Below are 20,007 nucleotides of genomic sequence, written 5' to 3'. Positions count from 1 at the left end.
TTTTGTTTTTTTCCCCCCATCTTTTGGACCTCGGTGAACCATACTGACAGTACCCAAACCTGCCAGTCTTCTGCATTTATGACAACCCGCAAGCCAATTCCCAGCTCATGTCTTTACTATCACATTAGCTAATATGCAAATCATATCTGAACTCAAAAATGAAACCTGTCCTCTATTACTAGGCTACAACAGCCTTGGTAATGTGATGTGCCTCGTTACTGCAGCACAACATGTCTCTGGCATCATTAATGTAACTGACCGCCTTCTTTAACTGGATCTTGGGTCCAGAAGAGAAGAGGCACAAGGTCTGGTCTACTGGTCTACATCCTCCTCCATTACAGCCTGTGTGTGTAATCATTAAAGCAAACAGTAGGGGTGACGCCATGGTCACATGAAAAAGGGCCAGGAGGTAGCTAGCTGGGGAAGAAGGGAGGGACCGAAAGTTCAAGACAATACGTAGATACAGCAAATAAAGCATAGCCAACAGTTTCAGCCGTCGAAACACGCAGTGAAGACACAGCAGCGCATTATCACCGACCAGCACTGTTATTTTCTGGCAGTGTTTCCAATATTCCGCCGCTTACATCCGATAACTAAGGTAAGTGGTTGTCTGGCTGTGATCAGGCTGAAGAGTAGACATAACGGGCGTTTTCAGTAATATCTGAATTCGAGTTTACGGTGGTTTAAGTTAAGTTTTTTTTTTATTATTATTGCTGTCTAATGATGTTTAGGCTGGAAATGACCGTAGATAACTAACTCAATCGAGAGGTTATGGACATTAAGCAGCAGTAATTGGGTTTAGTGAAGTGAATGGTGGCATTGTTGTTGTCTGGCGAAGTTGGGCAACGTGTTGCCAGCTGAGACCGCGCACTGGCTCAGTATGTGAACCTGGATCCGAGAGATTTTCTTGAAGCTAGATGAGGAACCTCATGTTATTATAGTAAACTTCATATTTCGGCAGCGTTCACGAGCGTTAACCACGCAGCAGTGCGTCAGACAGACAGTCAGACAGACAGACAGTCAGACAGACAGTCGCCCACATTTTCGGTCCGTTTATTGAGCATTAAACGCCATATTAATAATCCTGGCTTTCCGTTATGATCCATTTTGCAATCATACAGAAAAAAAAATATCATTACAAAATGGCTGATCAATTTGGAGTCTTCTCAAAAAAGAAGAAATAGTGTCTGAAGAACCTGTTTATTTTTGTAAAGCTTGTGACTAGCGATCACTGTGCTGTAAATATGGTAGAGCTATTAATAATCCAGGAAAACTGTTTACTTCAGAGCTGTATTACTTTAAAATAGCTATCTCTACATATTCATATCCAGAGTTGCTCTCTTTGATTTCCTGTTTGCCTCATGCATCCTGAGACAGGGCAGAACAAACTAGCAGTAAAAATGGTCTAAATGTAATAAAATTAAATATTAAATATTAAAACATATTGCCGTACGGTCGTTGACGCTAAGGGACCGTCAGAAAAGTGCGTAGCGTGGAAGGACGCGTGCAGCCTTCAAGTGGTCTACCACTGTTCCTCTTACGACGATGGGGCTCGTAAGTACGTCCCGATTTCTGTTCCGCTGGTTTTAGTCGCTTTTGTTTACTTCTGTTTTTCTGTCGCCAGAGAGAAAGTATATTTGGCAAAATGCAAAGAATTAACAGTAGGTGAGTAGCTAATGTTTATACCCAGTAATAAGCATCAGTGGCATGTGCTTGATGGTTAGCTAGCTATCTGTCTTCTTCATGTGTGTATATGAGAGTAGGCCATTAAAAAGTATGTTAGTTAATGTCTTACTGTAAGACTGTCATTATTTTTCTGACTATGGTGTTCATGTGTTGCTGCTAAATGACGAGCTTTACTTTTTATTGACGCTCCCTAAACATTCAAAGTCAGGGATTTGCCACTAGTAAGTAGTCTATGACTTTTTGTGGTGGTGTTCATGTTCACTTATCTTGTGAATACAATATTCCTACGTAACCTGAAGGTTTATGCTTATTCTGTCTTCAAGTTGGCTAAGAAATATTGTGTTTATAAAATCAACGCATACAAGCAGCAACACAAAGAAAAAGCAAGTAAAAGCTAGTAGCGGGGAATTGGATTTTTCGATGAGCACATGCTTCCTGAATTGGGTGCTTGTCAATATGAAAAGACGGATAATTGTATTTTAAATTTGTTGTATTTTAGTTATTTAAAAGCAACACATGAATACTGCAGGCTGAACTGCCATTTTTAAATGGCTTACTTTAATTTGCACATGAAAATAGGCCACTAGTTACATGTTACCGATGCTTCTTAGTGGATAAAAACATTGCTCTCCTAATTTTAATTGTTAATGTTTATGTATGGAATCAGAATCTAAAATACTTTATTGATCCCAAAAAGGAAATTGCAGTTGTTACAGTTGCAACCCTTTGTGTATGAATAAACACTCTATAAAATGTAAACAAACATGTTTATTAATTACATTTTTATTATAATTAAATATAATAATGATTTAATATTAATTACATGTGGCAATATCTTTGATAATAAACATGGAACATATGAGTTTACATATTGAGTTTTGTTGCAGTAACCCCGAGCATACTTGCTCTCCTTTGGTGACAAAAAAAGAAAACAAGTAAACAAAATGTTGTTTCAGATCAAAACCACTCAAACAGAAAGTTGTTCTGTTAGACAGCTCCAATAAACAGCTCCAAAGTTGTAAGTATGAAATAAAATATCGCCTGGAACAGTTAATAAATAAAGAAAATCTAAATAAAAGCCCTAAAGTGTAGATACAGTAATATCTTATATATATAGCATATATATTATTAAAAATCAACAAAGTAACCTATCATCAGTTTTACTGTTGTATGAGTCATCTAGCCGGATGAATGACTTTCTACACAATGAATGTTTACATGACAGTCATCAAGCACATGTACAGTAAACAATGCCACTGGGCTTTTCTGTAATATTTCCGCTGCAGTCCGACAGTTTTGAAATATAGTTCTTCAACACGGGGCAGTGGTGGTTTGGTGGTTTGGTGGTTAGTTAACTGGGAGATAGGAGCCGGGTTATATGTCGGATATCGAACGTTTACTAAGCTACCACTTGTTGGCCATGGTTGACCCTGCGCTCTGACCCCCTTTGTTGTACTGTACAAGTTAATTGATGACAAAGGGAACTAAAATCAATGTAAATATAAAACCAACCTTGCTAAAGTAATGACTGCAGGAGAAGCTGGAATGCCCAGCAAAACAACCACTTAAAAAACCTGCAGAACTACAGTGGAGCTTAACTGAAGCTGGTTAGCCGAAATTGATGGAAGTTTGTCTGCTTTGTTACCGAAGGTGTTAAAAGTATTGAAATTCATTCCTCAGGTAGAAGTGAGTGGAGATACTAGGTTTTAAAAAGACTTCTATAGAAGTTGAAGTATCAACTTAAGCTTTTTACTCTAGTAAAAGTGTAAAAGTACTGGTTTCAGAACGACTTCAAGTAGAAAAGCAAAAGTAATGGAAGGAAAACAAAGGCCGAAAGCTTAGGCCGCGCCCCAGGGGTCTATAGTGCACTAAACCCCCCCTCCCCAAAAAAAACACATTTCTCTAAAAGCCATAATGAGGAGAATGATCTATTAAAATGTTGATGTTAAAAATGTTGGGCTGCACTAGGCTCCTGTTTCAGCTGCAGATCTGCCCATTGAAAATGAAGCATTTCAGTAATATAAAGGGAACTAAAATGGTTGGTGGTTGGTGTGGCGCAACAGATAACACCACTACCTGCCAGTGAGCTACCACACCACGTGGGAGACTGGGGTTTGATTCCCAGTCTGGGTGACTATGCTGCGCTACACCAATAAGAGTCCTTGGGCAAGACTCCTAACACTACACTGGCCCTCCTCTGTAATACGACTTACCTTGTAAGTCGCTCTGGATAAGAGTGTCTGCTAAATGCTGTAAATGTAAATGTAAAATAAATGTAAATAAAAAACCTTGCTAAAGTAATGACAGCATGAGAAGCTAAAATGCCCATCAAAACAACCACTTAAAAAACCTGCAGAACTACAGTGGAGCTTAACTGAAGCTGGTTAGCCGAAATTCCTTAACTTTCTGAGATTGTTTGAGTCTATAATGACAGTATGAAAGGTGTGAGAAACCACAGATCAGTCCAGGTGCTGAACCTGCCGAACAAGTAAAAAAGACTAGAACAGGGAAGTAAATGTAAATGTGAGTAAAGAGTAAAGAGCACATTCCTGTCATATTGAACACACTTGAGTTGAAGTGAAAGTGATACAATTTGAACAACTTTTTAAAAGCATCTATATTTAAATGTTATTTAGTACTGGAGGAACTGGGGAATGAATAGTGGAAATAGGGAATAAATTATAAATGTTAAAAACGTCTGTCTGTGGGTTTAAATAAAGTATTTTTTATTGTGAGTTATATGACACTGGGACACGCATCAGGATTGTAGAATTCTTTCGCTTTTGGAAAACCAGAACCTTGTTAACACTGCAGGCCTGTGTTTGTGTGGCTTGGACTTCGCTTGCGTCTTGAGGCTAAAGCCAGTCTTAGGCTGAGTCCGTACTTACACAGGGTCACCTTGTGATTTCTAATTCATAGTTTGTTTATTCTGCATTCTGTTATTAATTAACCACCAGCTTAAGGTTGGATTGACACCACCCCCCTTGCAAAAAAGGCTTAAGTCTGTATACAATTAGAGCCTTTGTGCATAAACTTACTGTGCAAGCAGAGCTTCATTTTCTTCTTTTTGGGTGAGATACATTGAAGAATATTTACTGCCATTATAAATCACTGTAAACATTTCAACGTTTACAAAGGTAGAAACGGTCTGAGCTTGAAATGTTTGAACTATTATTTTATCTATAACTATAGATCCACATTCTGATTTTGTTTCTTTGGTCAAGGCACAGGGCAGGCAGCCCTCTCTTGGTCTGGCCTGTGCTCTGGGTGTGCTAATGTTGGTATGATCTTTTTCTCATTAACCCACAATTACCTGGATATAGACCTGGATATAGAGCACCTGAATGCTCCACATTTCTAATCTACTGATTATTTAATGGTAATTTATTAAGATGTGTTAGATGAAGAATAATAATCAGCCATAAAAATAAAAAATAAGATACTGAAAAAGATAAACAAGAAAGCTTAGCTTAACATTAGAAGACTTTTTGTTATTAATGATTATTTTTGGCTAAACGCAGCATTACTTCGTTGTTACACAGAAACGTTTAACTTTCAAAATGCCATCTTTACAGAAGAAGGAAAAAGACCTTAACTATAAATGGAAGTCAGTGTAAAAAGATTGTAGTACAAAACATTTTGTGGCATTTCTATTGGTCCATCATGAAATTTGCACACAATGAAAAAAATGCAAATTTAATACAACAAAAATGGAGATACAAAGATTTTGCACAACTGTAACCATATAAATTGGTATTCCAATTAAGCTGTAGAGAGCAGTAGATCAATTCACCAATCAGTGCTGATCAGAACTAATCAGTGCTGATCAGTCGAGTAATCATGACCACTCTAACACAAAGGTCTTCAGCACAGGAACCAACCCTGTTAGCATTTCCCTATTTTTTAAACTTTCACACACACTGTAAAGTCACTATTAGCTGTAGATGAGTTGGCCGCTTCAGTAGGACATGGAATGCAGGCTGGTGATCCTAGAGGCATAGCAAGGTGAATTTTACAGTGGTCAAGTTTGGGCCTTTGTAGGTTCTCTTTGAAACTGATACAACTGTAACTGTAACTGATAAGTTATCTTTTTGATGATAAAGCGTTTTGCTTTCTAAACCTTGATTTCCCACTTTTATTAGTGGGTGGGAATTGGAAATGAAACTAAATTAAGAAGAAAGGTGAGGGTAAAGAGATTGAGAGATTTAGCTTAGTAAACAAACAACAGTGTCAGATTCAACTGCAAGGTAATAAGGAGGCGATAAGATGTTAGAACACAATGTTATTACCATCTGTTTCTTATTACATTCAGTAAAAATGGAAATTGTAATTGCTTACTCTTATTTGTCGGTGTAAAGTCTATTCTAAATGAACTAACCTCATCCAAAACTCATCCTGATACCTGCGCTGTGTTTTAAAGATTTTAAAGTAGAGATGTCCAGATCCAGTTATTTTGCGCCCCTATGCTGATCAGATCTTTGTGTTGCTATAGCTAAATACGATTTAGCTAGATTAGATGAGCTGCTGATTAATACCGCAGTAAAACCGGTTCTCCTGCTGGTGAAACAGAGCGCTTCAGCAGTAGCTTTATACATTGTTTAGGTGTTATGTTCTGTTTTTATTGTGTTTGCAGTGATGGAAGTCTGTCTGCTTTGTTACCAAAGATGTTGTATTGATATTAATTCCTCAGGTAGAAGTGGAGATACTGGGGTTTAAAAAGACTTATATAGAAGTTGTCCAGTAAAAGTGTAAAACTACTGGTTTCAAAACCACTTCAAGTAGAAAAGTAAAAGTAATGGAAGGAAAACACAACAACCCCCCTCCCAAAAAAACAAACAAAACAAAAAAATTTCTCTAAAAGCCATAATGAGGAGAATGTTCTATTAAAATGTTGATGTTAAAAATGTTGGGCTGCACTAGGCTCCTGTTTCAGCTGCAGATCTGCCCATTGAAAATGAAGCATTTCAGTAATATCAGCTCTATTAAAGGAGCGTCTCTGTGCTCTACTGAGCATTAACATGAGCTTCATGGAGGAAAATATGAGGAGTCGTTGTCTAGAAGTTCTGTAAAGCTGCAGAAAGTCAGAGTTCAGAGGCGTGTGATCAATAAGCTTTATTGGAATGTAAATGTGGGGCTCAGTCGGGACGTTTCACTGCAGCTCTCTTGAGTCTCTGCCACGGACACAGTCTTCATACTAGACTGCATATGTCACACTTTCCGATGGTGCGATTTAGCTGGATAAGTTTTTTGCGATTATTATTTTTTTAACGATGACGAACTGGAATGAAAACAAACATTTTAATTACTCCAGTAAACAATAGATAACCAACATTTCTACTTAAGTAAGATAACGAAGTATCTGTACCTCGTTACTTGACACCTCTGTTAGTTACCTCTGAGAACGCTCACGGGTGCGGACTGTTCATAATGTCCGTTAATGGTGTCTTGAGGACGCCAGAAGGCGGGTTGAACACAGCGGTTAAACCAAAGAACTGGAGCTAGGACTGGATTAAAATAGCCAATACCCAATCCATTTAAATATGCCTGGATCCGCCCCAGTCCTGATCCAGTGGATTGGATCGGAGCATTTCTATCTTTCAGCATTGCAGTGTTCCAAGTTTACCATGTCACCCCTCTTTATAAGTTGTCAGACAGCCGTCCAGGACTCAATGTGACTGAAATGAAGCGCTGTCTGTAATGATCATGTCTGATTTGCTTTACTTTTTTGTTTTCCAGAACCTAAAGCACCATGGCTGTGGAGGGTGGAATGAAATGCGTGAAGTTCCTGCTTTTTTTCTTTAACTTTGTCTTCTGGGTAAGTCTTCAGCTTGGTCATCTTTTGTCATGACCAGTCACAGGTCGCTATGACCAAATACCGTTCACAGCTACGTTCATGTCAGCTTCCTTTGACTTTTCACACAGTCATTCACATATTGCATGTCTCTTAGACTTTGTTGTTCATGGAAATCAGTTTTGCGTAACTCAATGAAATCACACCCTCCTTCCTTTTTTGGGGGTGTAGTCATGTGAAAGTCTACAGAACCAGTCAAACATGTACATTTGATGGTGTCTGGAGGTGGAATTTTATTAACGTGGATTCATAAGGATCCCTTTCGGTTTTGTACTCTAGTTTTCCTGCAAAGTGTAGATCCTTAGATCGCTACGATGGAAATTTTATTCCAACACTTTATTCCATATGTGGGCCCGAATATTGAGCCTGTTTGCACCTGACATTACCATGCATTTTGAATCCAGATAGTATCTGGATCTACTTTGACTGGTTCCTGTTCGCACTTGTCACTAACATGTGCCCCATTGTGACCAGCTTAACTTCCTGTAAACAACGGTTTCTAATTACGCTCAGAGAGACGGTTGTTGAGACTTAACAGTTTAGGGGGCAGTGGAACAATAGATGGTCCATACATTCTCACAACGCCTCTGCCAGATAAAGCGAGGGACTCTTTGAACCGCAAGGGGATGAGCTCTGTAATACTGTCGTCATCTACTAATAAATAAGTATGAGCACATAAAAAACCCCACACACACACTTCGAGCAAGAGAGAGATCGAGAGATAGACTGACTTAGGTGCATATTATCTCTCGCAGCTTTCTCAGACCACTTGTTGTAGGTATTGACCGTAAACCCTACAAGACCTGTTCTGACCCAGTCGTCTAGCCATCAAAGATTGGTTCTTGTCGAAGTGGCTCAGGTTCTTATGCTGGCCAGTTTTTCCTGATTTTGACACACCACCTTTAAGAACTAACCCTTCACAGATGCCACTGTAGATGAAGATGTTCAGCAGTTCAGTGAATGCTCATATTCTGTGCTGTGTTCCATTAGGCACTGCTATACATAGTTCCCTATACTATGACCTGTCTTATGTACTATTCTGTATACTGATATATGTTCTTAAGAAGACTGACTTAAGAAGAACAGTAAAAACGTGAGTCTTTAAGCTGTTAGGCCCAGTCTGCATAGATCTTCAACACCTCTCATGTCTCCACCAGTTTGTTCTGACTCGTAAACTTATAAAGCTTTACATTTCAGGCCCAGCTATGCTGTACCAACAATTCCCAATGAACAGTGGCATTACCAGGCAGTTCTATCAGGCAGTGAGAGCAGTGCCGTCTGTTCTGTAAGATTATGGTGCTTAAATACATGGACTGGCACCTCCAGAGCCTGGAGTCTTTTGTATACTAAATATAACGTCCTCCTGAAACTCATGAACACAGTCAAAAGTAACACCTTAAATAGATCAGAGGTGCGATAACGTCTTTCCTGTCTCAGTGCAGCTCTTTTGCATTTGGGGTGTTGACGTTGCTTAGTCCTACGACATGTTTCGGCACAGCGAATATATATTAATATATTAATATATGGCCTGAGCCCAAGTTTCCAGAGAACACACATTCTTCATATGAAAACCACAGGATGAAATCCTGTGATGATGTCACGAGTAAAGCTTAGACGTTTACTGTTTTAGCCATTGTATGGACTTTGTCAGCTGATATACGCCTACATGAGCACACACACACCCACACACACTCAGGCATCTATACTTTGTCATTTCCTCTGGCTTCTGTGGTCAGATGCTTCTGGTTGCGCTACATTTATGGGAACTTTTCTGAGTTTTGCAGAACTTCTGAGTAACCTTTAGCCTTGCACTTGTGTGAAGTTTATTTTTCATGGCTTCAGATGCAACAATTTTTTTTCCATTTAATTTTTGGATCTTTTTTGCTTAGTCTGTAAGTATATTTAGTACGAGAAAAAGGGAAAAAGGCACGGAACTTGTTCTGTGTTGATCCAAAGTGATGAAATATGGTTTAGTTATACGTTATATGAACAAAAAGTATTGGGACAAACCTCTTAATCAACTATTTTATTTAATCCCATTGCCACAGGTGTATAGAATCCAGCCCCTAGCCCTGCAGTCTGCCTTTCTTACACACATTAGTGAAGGAATTGGTGGTTCTAAAGAGCTCACTGAACTCCAGTGTGGTTTTGTAATAGTATGACACTGTTGCAGTAACTCAGCTGTTGAAATTTCTTCCCCTCCTAGATTTTTCGCAAACCACATAAAGTTACAGAGTCACAGACTAGTGCGTAGCAGTCTCCAACGCTGTGCTGACTCAATAACTGCAGGGCTAAGGGGGACCAACTTCATATTAATTCCTATTGGCCGTGAAAGCTCCCGTAGGCGTGTAATGCCTAGGTGTCCCAATACTTTTCTCCATATAGTGCACCCTGTCTGAATATCTTATAGAACCCTTTTGGTCTTTAGAAAAATATTACATAAATTAATATATTTCTATATTTATAAACTTGTCTTATGTCATCAAAAGACTGAGGGTTGCTGGTTCGAATCTAAGGTCATTCTGTTTGCCATCAGCAACCAGAGTCAGGGAGGGCACAATTGACCATGCTCTCAGAGGGGTGTGTTGATGGCACTTCCCTCACACTAGGAGTGATATGGGGAGCTATTGTGTGTTCCTCCGAGTGAGCTGGCTGTCTAGCCTTAAAACGAGGCAGTGACTGGCTTCACATATGTCAGAGGAAATATGCTAGGCATCCTTTTAGGCATTGCTAGTAACACAAAAATGGTGCAAATTGCTTATAAAGTCTAATATATCATATCCACAAACCCTTTAATATCTGTTATACTACATTTTCAAGGCAATTATTATTATTTTTTTTTATTCATGCTTTTTAGTGAATGGGTCATATGATTTGGAAATATCTATTTGATTTGAGTTGCAGAGGACTTTAGTTGAGTTAAAATGGTAGTATGATAGATATAATATGGTTTGTGGACTGCTTTCTAAGACTTATGATATGAATCTGTTCACTACTGAACTTCATCACAGGGAATATACTGTTTAGCAATGCTTCCTAAGTGCTATGACTGTATATCTGCAGCCCAGCAGCACTGATTGATCTAAAGTGAGGAAAGTTGGTGTAGTTCCACCTTGGATTAACATAGAACATAGAACCAGTTGCTTGCTATTGATATAGTTTTATTCACAATTAATGTTGAATTGATTATAAATCAGTTGTCCCATGCGATCAAACGAACGCATTATGATAAATTAAGGGATTAAAATCACTTTATCATCTTTTTCTCCTGATTTGAGGGAATTTATTACCGTTACTTCTTGTTGTGGAGATTACCAATGGCGCAAATTACTTAGTCTTACAAAGCATATCCACAAACCCCATTCTATCTATTATACTACCCTGTTCTGTTACCCTTTTTAGTGTATTAATCATATGATTTGGAGGGAAAGAGAGTGAATTACATCACAGGAAAACACTGTCTTTCCAGTGGGCAATCCCTGAATGGAAGTGGAAAAGTGTAGCCATGAAACCTCATGACTAAGGTGTCGTGATAGCGTCATGTGACCTTGTCATGTGAGGATCAGTATTTTTCCCCAGGCAGTGCTCAGAGAGAAAGTGCCTGCAAGAAAAAAAATTCCTTTCATAGAGAACATAATTTGGCCAGGGAAACACAAATCCTCACAGCTATTCACTGAGCTTTGTTGAGTGCAGCAGACTGGATTCTGGATTTCCCTTCCCCCTGGACTCGGCCTTTCCTTGCAGGGACCTGCTATCACCAATTAAACCCTCAAATATTTACACTGGTGTTGCCTCGTGTGTAAGGGGCTTAAACAAGGATGTACATGTGGTGAATGTGGGCCAATAGCATCATGTCTCATAGTTTCTCTCCCACAAACTGGATGTGAATCTTACAAACCCCCTTTGGTTAATTTTATTTATTTTATTTTAAATAATTTATTTTTATTTTATTATTTTTCTTAAATTATAATTTTCATATTAATTCAATTATTTATTTATTTATTAGTAAATTCATTAACTTTTATTTAATGTAATTAATTTTGTAATTAATTTTGTTAATTTAAAGTTATGGTAACTATATGTCTTCATTGATATGAATTTAACATATTTCATATTTTGAACTTGCCCATCTTAGACAAGCAAAATCTCAGATGTCAGGACTGATGCATAACACAGAATTTGCTAGTTCGGACCATGCCTTCATCTTACAAGGATTTGTGATGGGACTGTAAGAGATGAGGGGAGAACTCAGGAGGACTTTGGGCAGGAGTTCAGGTGGCTTCTGCTTTGTGGTAGGAAGCCAGTCCCCCTGCTGATTGGTGGAGAATGATAGATGACAAGGTTAAAAGGGAGGTGACGGGGTGGTGGAGGGTTGCGTAGACTTGTTGTAGACGTGAACTTGGAACGTAGAATTTATAGGACGTTGGATTAGGGAGGAGGAAAGTTTCAGTCATGTTCCTCCTCCCAGAACTTAGTTATTATAAGTTATTTCATAACTCCACTTTGACATTTGTATGTTTTTATTACACACACCAAATCTCTTGCTCCTTTACATAAAAAAGTGGTGGTGGTTCTCCATCACTGTGTTCATCATTAGAACATCTCCAAAGTTCTCCTCATGGAGTCTAGTATTATTTAGAGTTCTCCTCAGATCAACACCTGGTTTGGTGGTAAATCAGGGCTTAATGATAGTAAATCAGGTGAGCTGCTGCTGCTGCTGATGGAGTTGAACTCATCCTCCACGCTGTGCTGGCTGGACAGGGGGGCGTCCAGGAGAAACCTGGAGGAACCGAGCTCTGTTCTTCAGACTAGCTCATAAGATCTCACCTACTTTCTTTCTTCAGAATGAGAAGCTCTTGTTTATGTTCACCTGCATCTGTTCTGATGAGATCTGGAGCTTCTACAGTAATAAAAAAACTCTTATTATATATTTATTATATAAACATACAATTCAGTTCATCCCCTTTTTGACTTGTATTTAGCATTTGCATTTGCAGTCTATTCGTTTGTAACTCACATTGGTAGTCTCAAGTGCCGGATAGAGCGAGGTGTGCCTGACAGAGCTTTCCCGACTACATCCTTTAAGTGCTGTGTGTATTTACTTACATGTGAACAGGTATCATTCACAACACCTTTGGCAAATAACGTCAGTAAGAAGGTTCTACTAAATAATGCTTCAGTTCAGTGCTAGTGTTCAGTATGTTTGGTGTTTAGAGAAGGATTGGACTTTGGCTGAGGTGGGTAAGGCAGCCTAAACCCCGCAAAAAAACTATTATTGAAAAAAATGCTAAGTTAGAAAATAGCTTAAGAAAAGGTAAGAGCATATTTTCCCCTGGGACCATGCCAGGTGTGGGCTAGAGGGGTATGTGTTGAAGTGGTTTGTTGCTAAATGCACAATCTACAGTAATATTTCTCCTAACTTTAAAATGAACTTGTGTTATGCAATGCTGAGTATAGCATACATAACCAGAGTCTGAGTAATGTAGATATGATGACCTGGAAAGTTTCATTTACAATACATGTGTCATAGTCACTGGTAAAGTCAAAGGCCGTCCAGTTTGATAAACAAATGACTCAGGCTTCTCCTAGCAGTTACAAAGGGGAACTTTATGAGGGGGCTTTTCTGTAAGGGCTTTCCTATGAGTACAAACTAGGCAAGCCAGTGTTTAATAAATAACCAGCACAGACACATGGGCTTATGACACAGGTGTGGCATGGCCATTTTCTCCCATGTTGTGTTTTTTACATGACCTCTGTTATAGTGATGTAATGCTGTGATCTAAAAGCCAGCGAGCACCACGTAAACTTTTAATAATTAAATGAATCGTGTACAGATACTGTCTTTGCTGTACCATAATTTTATGGTCTGCCTTTTTTTATTTATATATCCAAAAGGGCAACTTTACTAAAACATTTAATGGAAGTCAGTGTAAAAAGATCTTATTTAAAAAATACATAAATAAAAAATAATGTATATAAAAAAAGACTAACTTTTTTTAATATCTTCCCATCTGTAGATGAGATATTGTATTATGATTTTCCTCTCTCTCTCTCTCTCTCTCTCTCTCTCTCTCTCAGCTGTGTGGCCTGGCTCTGATTGTACTCGGAGTGTTGGCTCAGGTGGCTCTCCACAACACACCTGTAATCAAAGGTGCATCCGGTTCTGCAGCTCCTCTCGTCCTTATCATTGTGGGAGTCGTCATCTTCTTCATCGCCTTCTTCGGCTGCTGTGGAGCCTGGAAAGAGAACTACTGCATGGTCACCATGGTAACACTGGACTCACTTATTATACAATGGTTTTGCACTGCCCTAATAAACTTTCCCAAGCTCTGCCCACAAACTCATTCATAGCAACTGTTGGGCTAGGTTGGACAAGCTCATCCAGTTCAACCTAATGGGAAATTATAGCACAGGACTTAACTTGTTTACGTTTAGTGCTGATGTGACAGTAAGCCCAGAACTAGGCTGGACTCTCCCAGAGCTGGACGAAGATACCTTGGGAGGAACCAAGACTCACAAAGGGGGACTCCTCTATCGTACTTATAAAGTATTGATAAAAAGTCACCGTACCACCACATACTGTTCTTCTGCTCAGATATTTTAATAATAATCTAATATAATCATAATCTGATATAATCATATCATCCGATCAATAATATAATCGTAGTATGACAAGAATAATGAAAGTAATGATGGTTAATGGTGGTATTAATAATAATAGTAGTCCATGTAAACTTCAACAGTCTGTAGGCAGGAGGGTGGGCAGCTGGTCTGATGTGGGTAATGGGAACACAGCGGTCAGCCTTCCATCGCAGTCAGGCTGGAAAAGTGGGAAGTCATTAACTCTGAGAAGTTCTCTTCTGTTTGGATTTATGGAGTACAGAGAATGTGCACATTATCAGAGTGTGTCTGACGACTCTGGCAGATCTGACTAACAGATAACAGCATAATTAAAAGGAGAGAGCCAGAAGGTAACACAGACACGGGACCACCCTGAAACACTAGTGTCCATCTGCTCCAACGTACACAAACCTGAGTGATCAAGGTGCAAGCAGAGGGACGACAGCTCCAGCATCTCAGTTTACCACAATTCCCTGTGTCCGCGAACCTCTGGACCTACAACCTTTATCTAAGGGGAAACATTACTTACCAAAAGCTAAACTAAACAGATAAGTTTTCAGTCTAGATTTAAAGACTGAGACTGTGTCTGAGTCCCAAGATTTATCCAGAATGTTATTCCAGAATTGGGAGGCTTTCTAAGAAATGTCTGTTTTCTGAATTCTAGGAAGTAGTAAGAAGCCAGCGCACTATGATCTATGTAAACGTGATGGATTATAATAAGAAATGAGATCTTGCAGGTACTCAGGAGCGAGCCCATGTAGGCCAGTGCAGTGCTGATAGAAGTGGGCTGATATGATCAGATGTTCTCATGCAAATAGCATTAGCCTGCTAGCTGTAAAATGACTAAGCAGCTTCGTACCATCCTGCCAGACTGGTCCAACCAGATACTGAAACGTGTGCCTTTGTTTATTGTGTAGAATTGAAAGAATACTATACATCTGAAGAGTGGTGGAAAGCAATGACCTGGTTTGTTGATGTTAGCATTGAATTGACCTGAACATTTATTTTTCCACAGTTCGCCATCTTGCTGTCTCTCATCATCATCATTGAAATTGCAACAGCCATTGCTGCTTATGTCTTCAGAGACAAGGTGAGAAGATTTGTATAAGCCTTTTTAACAGACACAATCATTCAGTTGCCTTTCCCACACAATAAAATAAATGACAACACAGTTTTTATTTTACAGTAGATTAAAATGATTTTGCTTTATTGTCATTTATGTAGTAGAAGTAAATTCTTATATTCACATGTCCCAGCTTAGAAAGCTAGGCTCATATGTGCTACAGCACCCTTAGGACCTAACAATGGCAGCAGGTATCGAAGCCACAATCCTGTGATCAATAACCCAGTGGTGTAGCTTTGGTGAAGGACCCAACACTGGCAGCTGAGTGGACTTAGGTATGCACTAAGCTACCACTGTTGGGCCCTTCACCAAAGCCCTAAACCTCTCAGCTCCATGAGGAGCTGTAACATGACTAACCCCGTGCTTTTACCCTGGCTTTCAGAGGAGGTTCAGAGCTTTAAGCACGGCAGTATTGACCACAGGGTATTGACTGTAGGTTCGATTCCCAAGCCCTTAAACCTCTCAAGTCCAGGAGGAGCTGTAGCATAGCTGACTCTGGCTGTTAGCGTTCCGCTACTGGACTGCTTTCAGTGGACGTTGATCACAGGGTTGTGGGTTTGATACCCAAGTCCACTAAGTTGCCACTGTTAGGCCCTTCACCAAAGCCCTTAAACCTCTCAGCTTCAAGAGGAGCTGTAGCATGGCTAATCCGTATGCTCTGACCCTGGCTTTCAGTGGTTTGAGCACTGGGTTATTGATCAAAGGATTGTGGGTTTGATACCTGCTGCTATTATTAGGTCCTTAGGCTGCTGTAGCACATATGAGCCTGGCTTTTTAAGCTGGGACATGTGAATAGAAGAATTTACTTCTACTACATAAATGACAATAAAGCAAACTCATTTTAAGTGATCATGTATTTTAATGTTAGTTTTTCATCTTAATTAATTTAGATTAATTCATGTCCCAAACCCAAGACAGTTTGACATTTGTAGATAATACTTTTTGCTTCTTTCTCCAGCTGTCAGGCCTGGTGGATGCTGGTCTCCGGGACATGATCCAGCAGTACAACAATGCCAGTAAGGAGTACAAGCAAGGTCTGGACAAAATTCAAGAAGATGTATGTGTTCCACTTCTTCAAAACAAACACAAATCAGCTATGAACACAAATACGCTGTCTGCTTTTCCTGATCTGTAATCCTTGGCTTCCAGTAATAAACTGGCTGAACTAACTAGCATGTGGATCCATGAGGCTCCAGCAACTTTCATTCAACCACTCGTACACAACATAAGCATTTGTTTGCCTCCTTAAAAGACACTCCACTAAAATGTGAAGTCCTCAGAGTGTTAGTGCTTAGCATGTCTCCGGCTGACCTGATATATTAAGCTGAGGAGAAGACAAATCTAGGTAGTCTAAGTGGGTTTACCCAGGATGTGTGTACTTCTCAAATGTTTGTCCGGTGCCATCTGTTGACATAAAATTCACATCCTGCTTCCTGACTGACATCCAGCCATACAGTCTGACTTTAAAGACATGTAATATGGTTTAGATGTCCAACTATTAAGAATAAACCGCATACTTTAAATATTTTAAATGTACGATGGGTTGCCATTTTTGTTGCAACTTCAAAAGGTTGCTCTTCCTCAACAATTTAAGAAGGAACAGCATTGCAGATTCCTACAGGATTAAAGTCACTGATCTGATCAACCCGATCACTTAAATCACAGAATCTCTAATCTAGTCTTAAATAGGGACAAAAACTGATTAAGACCTGATTAAAAAAACAAAACAATAGCCAGCAAGCATTGGGATTGTTAGTAACTACACTATATGTCCAAATACCTATTCTAATGAATGGATTCAGCTATATAAAGTTGCACCTATTGCTGACACAGATATGCAAATGCACATATACAGCTTCTTTAGTCACTGTAGAGAAGCATTTCCAGTAGAATATAACTCTTTGGAGCAGAACCTATTGGCAGGTGTGGGCTATAGGAGTATAAAGGCCCCCATAATTGAGCTGCAGAACAGTAGAACTGTGTTCTCTGGAATGATGGTTATGATGGTGCGCCGTCCAATATCTTTGGGATGAGTTGGGGATGAGGTGGGATGGTAATCATCCAACATCCAGACTTCATTAAAGCTCTTTACACTGAATGCAATGAAATCTGCACTGCAACACCTCAAATCTAGTAGAAAGCCTTCTTCCCTGGACAGCAGAGACAGTTACACTCCAACAAAAACAGGAAAGCTTTTTTTTAGTGTCCTTGACTTTGGAAGAAACAATGATTGGGAAGTGTCCCAATACTTTAGTCCATATCATGCACATTTTATTGAAGGAAAGCATCAAAACACCATATACTTTAAACCATGTACACACACACACACACACACAAATCCACTCACCAGATGTCTTCTTTTTCTGCGTGTAGCTGAAATGCTGCGGAGCTCTGAACTCTACGGACTGGGTCAAGTACCAACCGGATGGCATCTCTGTCCCGGACTCCTGCTGCAAAAACGTCACTTTAAACTGCGGTTTAAAAGCCATGAATGACACAAACAAGATTTACGTGACGGTAAGATCTGCCACTGAATACATTTCTGTCCACAAGGAAATTAGTCAAAAGAAAGACACCCCTCTTTTTATTATTTCTCTTTAGATGAGCCACAGTAAACAAACCTTTTGACCTGCAGATATGAATGTTATACTATCTATGTGTAATTCCTCAATTACTGCATGATTGATTACACAGGTATTTACACAGTTACATTGGGTTGCCTTTCTGTGATGAGTGCAGAAGGCTTCTAAGGCTTACCTGTAAGTGCATGTTGTGTAATAACTGTGTGGTAATACCTTTGTGTTGTTCGGCATGTAGGGCTGTCAGGATGCTCTTGAGAAACTGCTGAAGCAAAACACTCTGTGGATTGCAGTAGCAGCTCTAGTCATTGCCTTCATAGAGGTAAGACATGTTGCTCCATTCACACATGAGCACACGTTTAAACTGTACCAATGCTGCGTTCATGAGCAAACTGGGAACTGCGAGGTTTCCCACCCACATCCATCTGAACGGAACTCCAGCTCTTAATTCCTACACGGAAAGTCTGGATTTCCTCAGTTCAGTTCACTGTTTCGTGATATAGTTTTAATAAGATGACGCCCAATTGTGTATCAGATCATCGAAAAACCTTGTATCTCTAAAATGGCAACTTTACAGGAGAAGGATTTTTAATGGAGGTCATTATAAACATATTTTGTTATTTTTATTTAAGTCATTTTGGAGCATTTCTATTGATCCATTCTGAGGACCAAAACCTTTAGACACACCCACACACACACACACAATGATCCCAAAAAACCCCCCCAAAAAACCCCAAAAAACAATCATATGTATATGTTGTGTGTGTGAGTGTCTAAAGGTCTAAAAAAATATATGTGGTCACTGGTTTTTTATATATAAACATGTGGGAGACTGGGGTTCGATTCCTGGTCTGGGTGATTATGCTGCGCTACACCAATAACAGTCTTTGCGCAAGACTTCTATCACTGCATTGGCCCATCTCTGTATTACCAGTAGCCTCGTAAGTCCCTCTGGATAAGAGCATCAGCTACATTTCATAAATGTAATGTAAATTTATAAATATTTATATAGAGCAGCTGCACACTGACAGCAAGAGAGAGAGGGAGGAGGTAATACACAAATATACATGCCTATATGTATAGTGAGCTAGCTGTACATTTCACGTCTCGTTAAAGATCTGCAATTTGTTGGTGGTTATATTTCAAACTGGATTTTAAATCACATGATCTTTGCGTAGCTCGTCTAACATAAAAAGTTGTGATTCAGAATGAGGATGTTTTTGATTGACAGTTAAAAACACTAACCTCAGTTTTGTTGGGTTCTAGATCATATTCATCCTCATATTAAAAGCTATATAAATAGTACATTGCTTTAGACTACATCCATTTAAAAACTAATAATAACATAAGAACACACTAAACTTTGGCTTAAAAACCTCACAAGTTGCATAAATTCTTAATAGGTGGAAAATGTAGGAGTTTCAGAGCTCCCTGTTGTCAAGAACGCAGCATGGCGCTAACAAAAGAAACATGCACACAGTTTTACAGTCAGTTTCGCACAAATATTTACACTGCTTTTCATTCCTGATCTCTTTGTTTGGGTTTCTTTTAGATCCTGGGCCTTGTGTTCGCCTGTATGCTGATGAGAGGCATCCGCAGTGGCTACGAGGTGATGTGATCCCCGCCCCAGGATTTCAGTTGGCAACTGAAGAAAAAAACTAAAATCAGTTACATACTCAAGGCTTAAAGACTCATTATTTTGTAAATGCCTGTCGTTCGTTTTGTTTAGCTAAAGTTCAAGTTTTATAACTGTCTCGCTGTAGACGGAAAATGTGCCTAATTGCAGATTAGCAGAGCGACATCTATATTTTTAATCATAGAAGCTGAGAAAAAGAAAGGGTAGAGGTGAAGAACTGTCACGGTGGTTTATTTTCTTCAAGTCTTGCGTGTTTGTACTTTATTAGCTCCCTTTGGAAACGGATTCTGTTCTTATAGAGAGCTGACTTCAGACTTTTATACTCCAATTCACACTCCCAGACTTCTCCTAAATACGTGGCTGAAACGCCACATTTGTACTATCTGCATTATATTAAGTGGTAAGCTTTGAATGCGTAAAATATTTTGGAAAGAGAAATAAAATTCTATGGTTTTCTCTCAAAATCAGTGCATTTGCATACTTCCTGCACACCAAGTGATCCCACGAGTCA

At 39.3% G+C, this 20,007-nt stretch overlaps 1 protein-coding gene across 1 annotated transcript; it reads left to right on the top strand.

Annotated features, from left to right (window-relative positions):
• The first annotated feature begins 380 nt into the window (after positions 1-380).
• cd63 (CD63 molecule) lies at positions 381-19,960 on the top strand. The gene is made up of 8 exons (XM_072656377.1): positions 381-598; positions 7,423-7,501; positions 13,616-13,804; positions 15,174-15,248; positions 16,240-16,338; positions 17,655-17,798; positions 18,099-18,182; positions 19,413-19,960. Exons 2-8 carry the CDS (start codon positions 7,436-7,438, stop codon positions 19,476-19,478), a joined length of 723 nt encoding a protein of 240 aa, XP_072512478.1. The 5' UTR covers positions 381-598; positions 7,423-7,435; the 3' UTR covers positions 19,479-19,960.
• The last annotated feature ends 47 nt before the right edge of the window (positions 19,961-20,007 follow it).

Source organism: Salminus brasiliensis, chromosome 14, assembly GCF_030463535.1.
Source record: "Salminus brasiliensis chromosome 14, fSalBra1.hap2, whole genome shotgun sequence".
NCBI lineage: Eukaryota > Metazoa > Chordata > Actinopteri > Characiformes > Bryconidae > Salminus > Salminus brasiliensis.
This window is presented reverse-complemented; position numbering and strand designations above follow the sequence as displayed.

What these genes read in the sequence shown, in the direction of transcription:
- cd63 (XM_072656377.1), top strand. Translation starts at nt 7,436, where the DNA reads ATGGCTGTGGAGGGTGGAATGAAATGCGTGAAGTTCCTGCTTTTTTTC. An exon ending in CTTATGTCTTCAGAGACAAG is followed by an intron (nt 15,249 to 16,239) that starts GTGAGAAGATTT and finishes TTCTTTCTCCAG; the next exon opens with CTGTCAGGCCTGGTGGATGC. An exon ending in TAGTCATTGCCTTCATAGAG is followed by an intron (nt 18,183 to 19,412) that starts GTAAGACATGTT and finishes GGTTTCTTTTAG; the next exon opens with ATCCTGGGCCTTGTGTTCGC.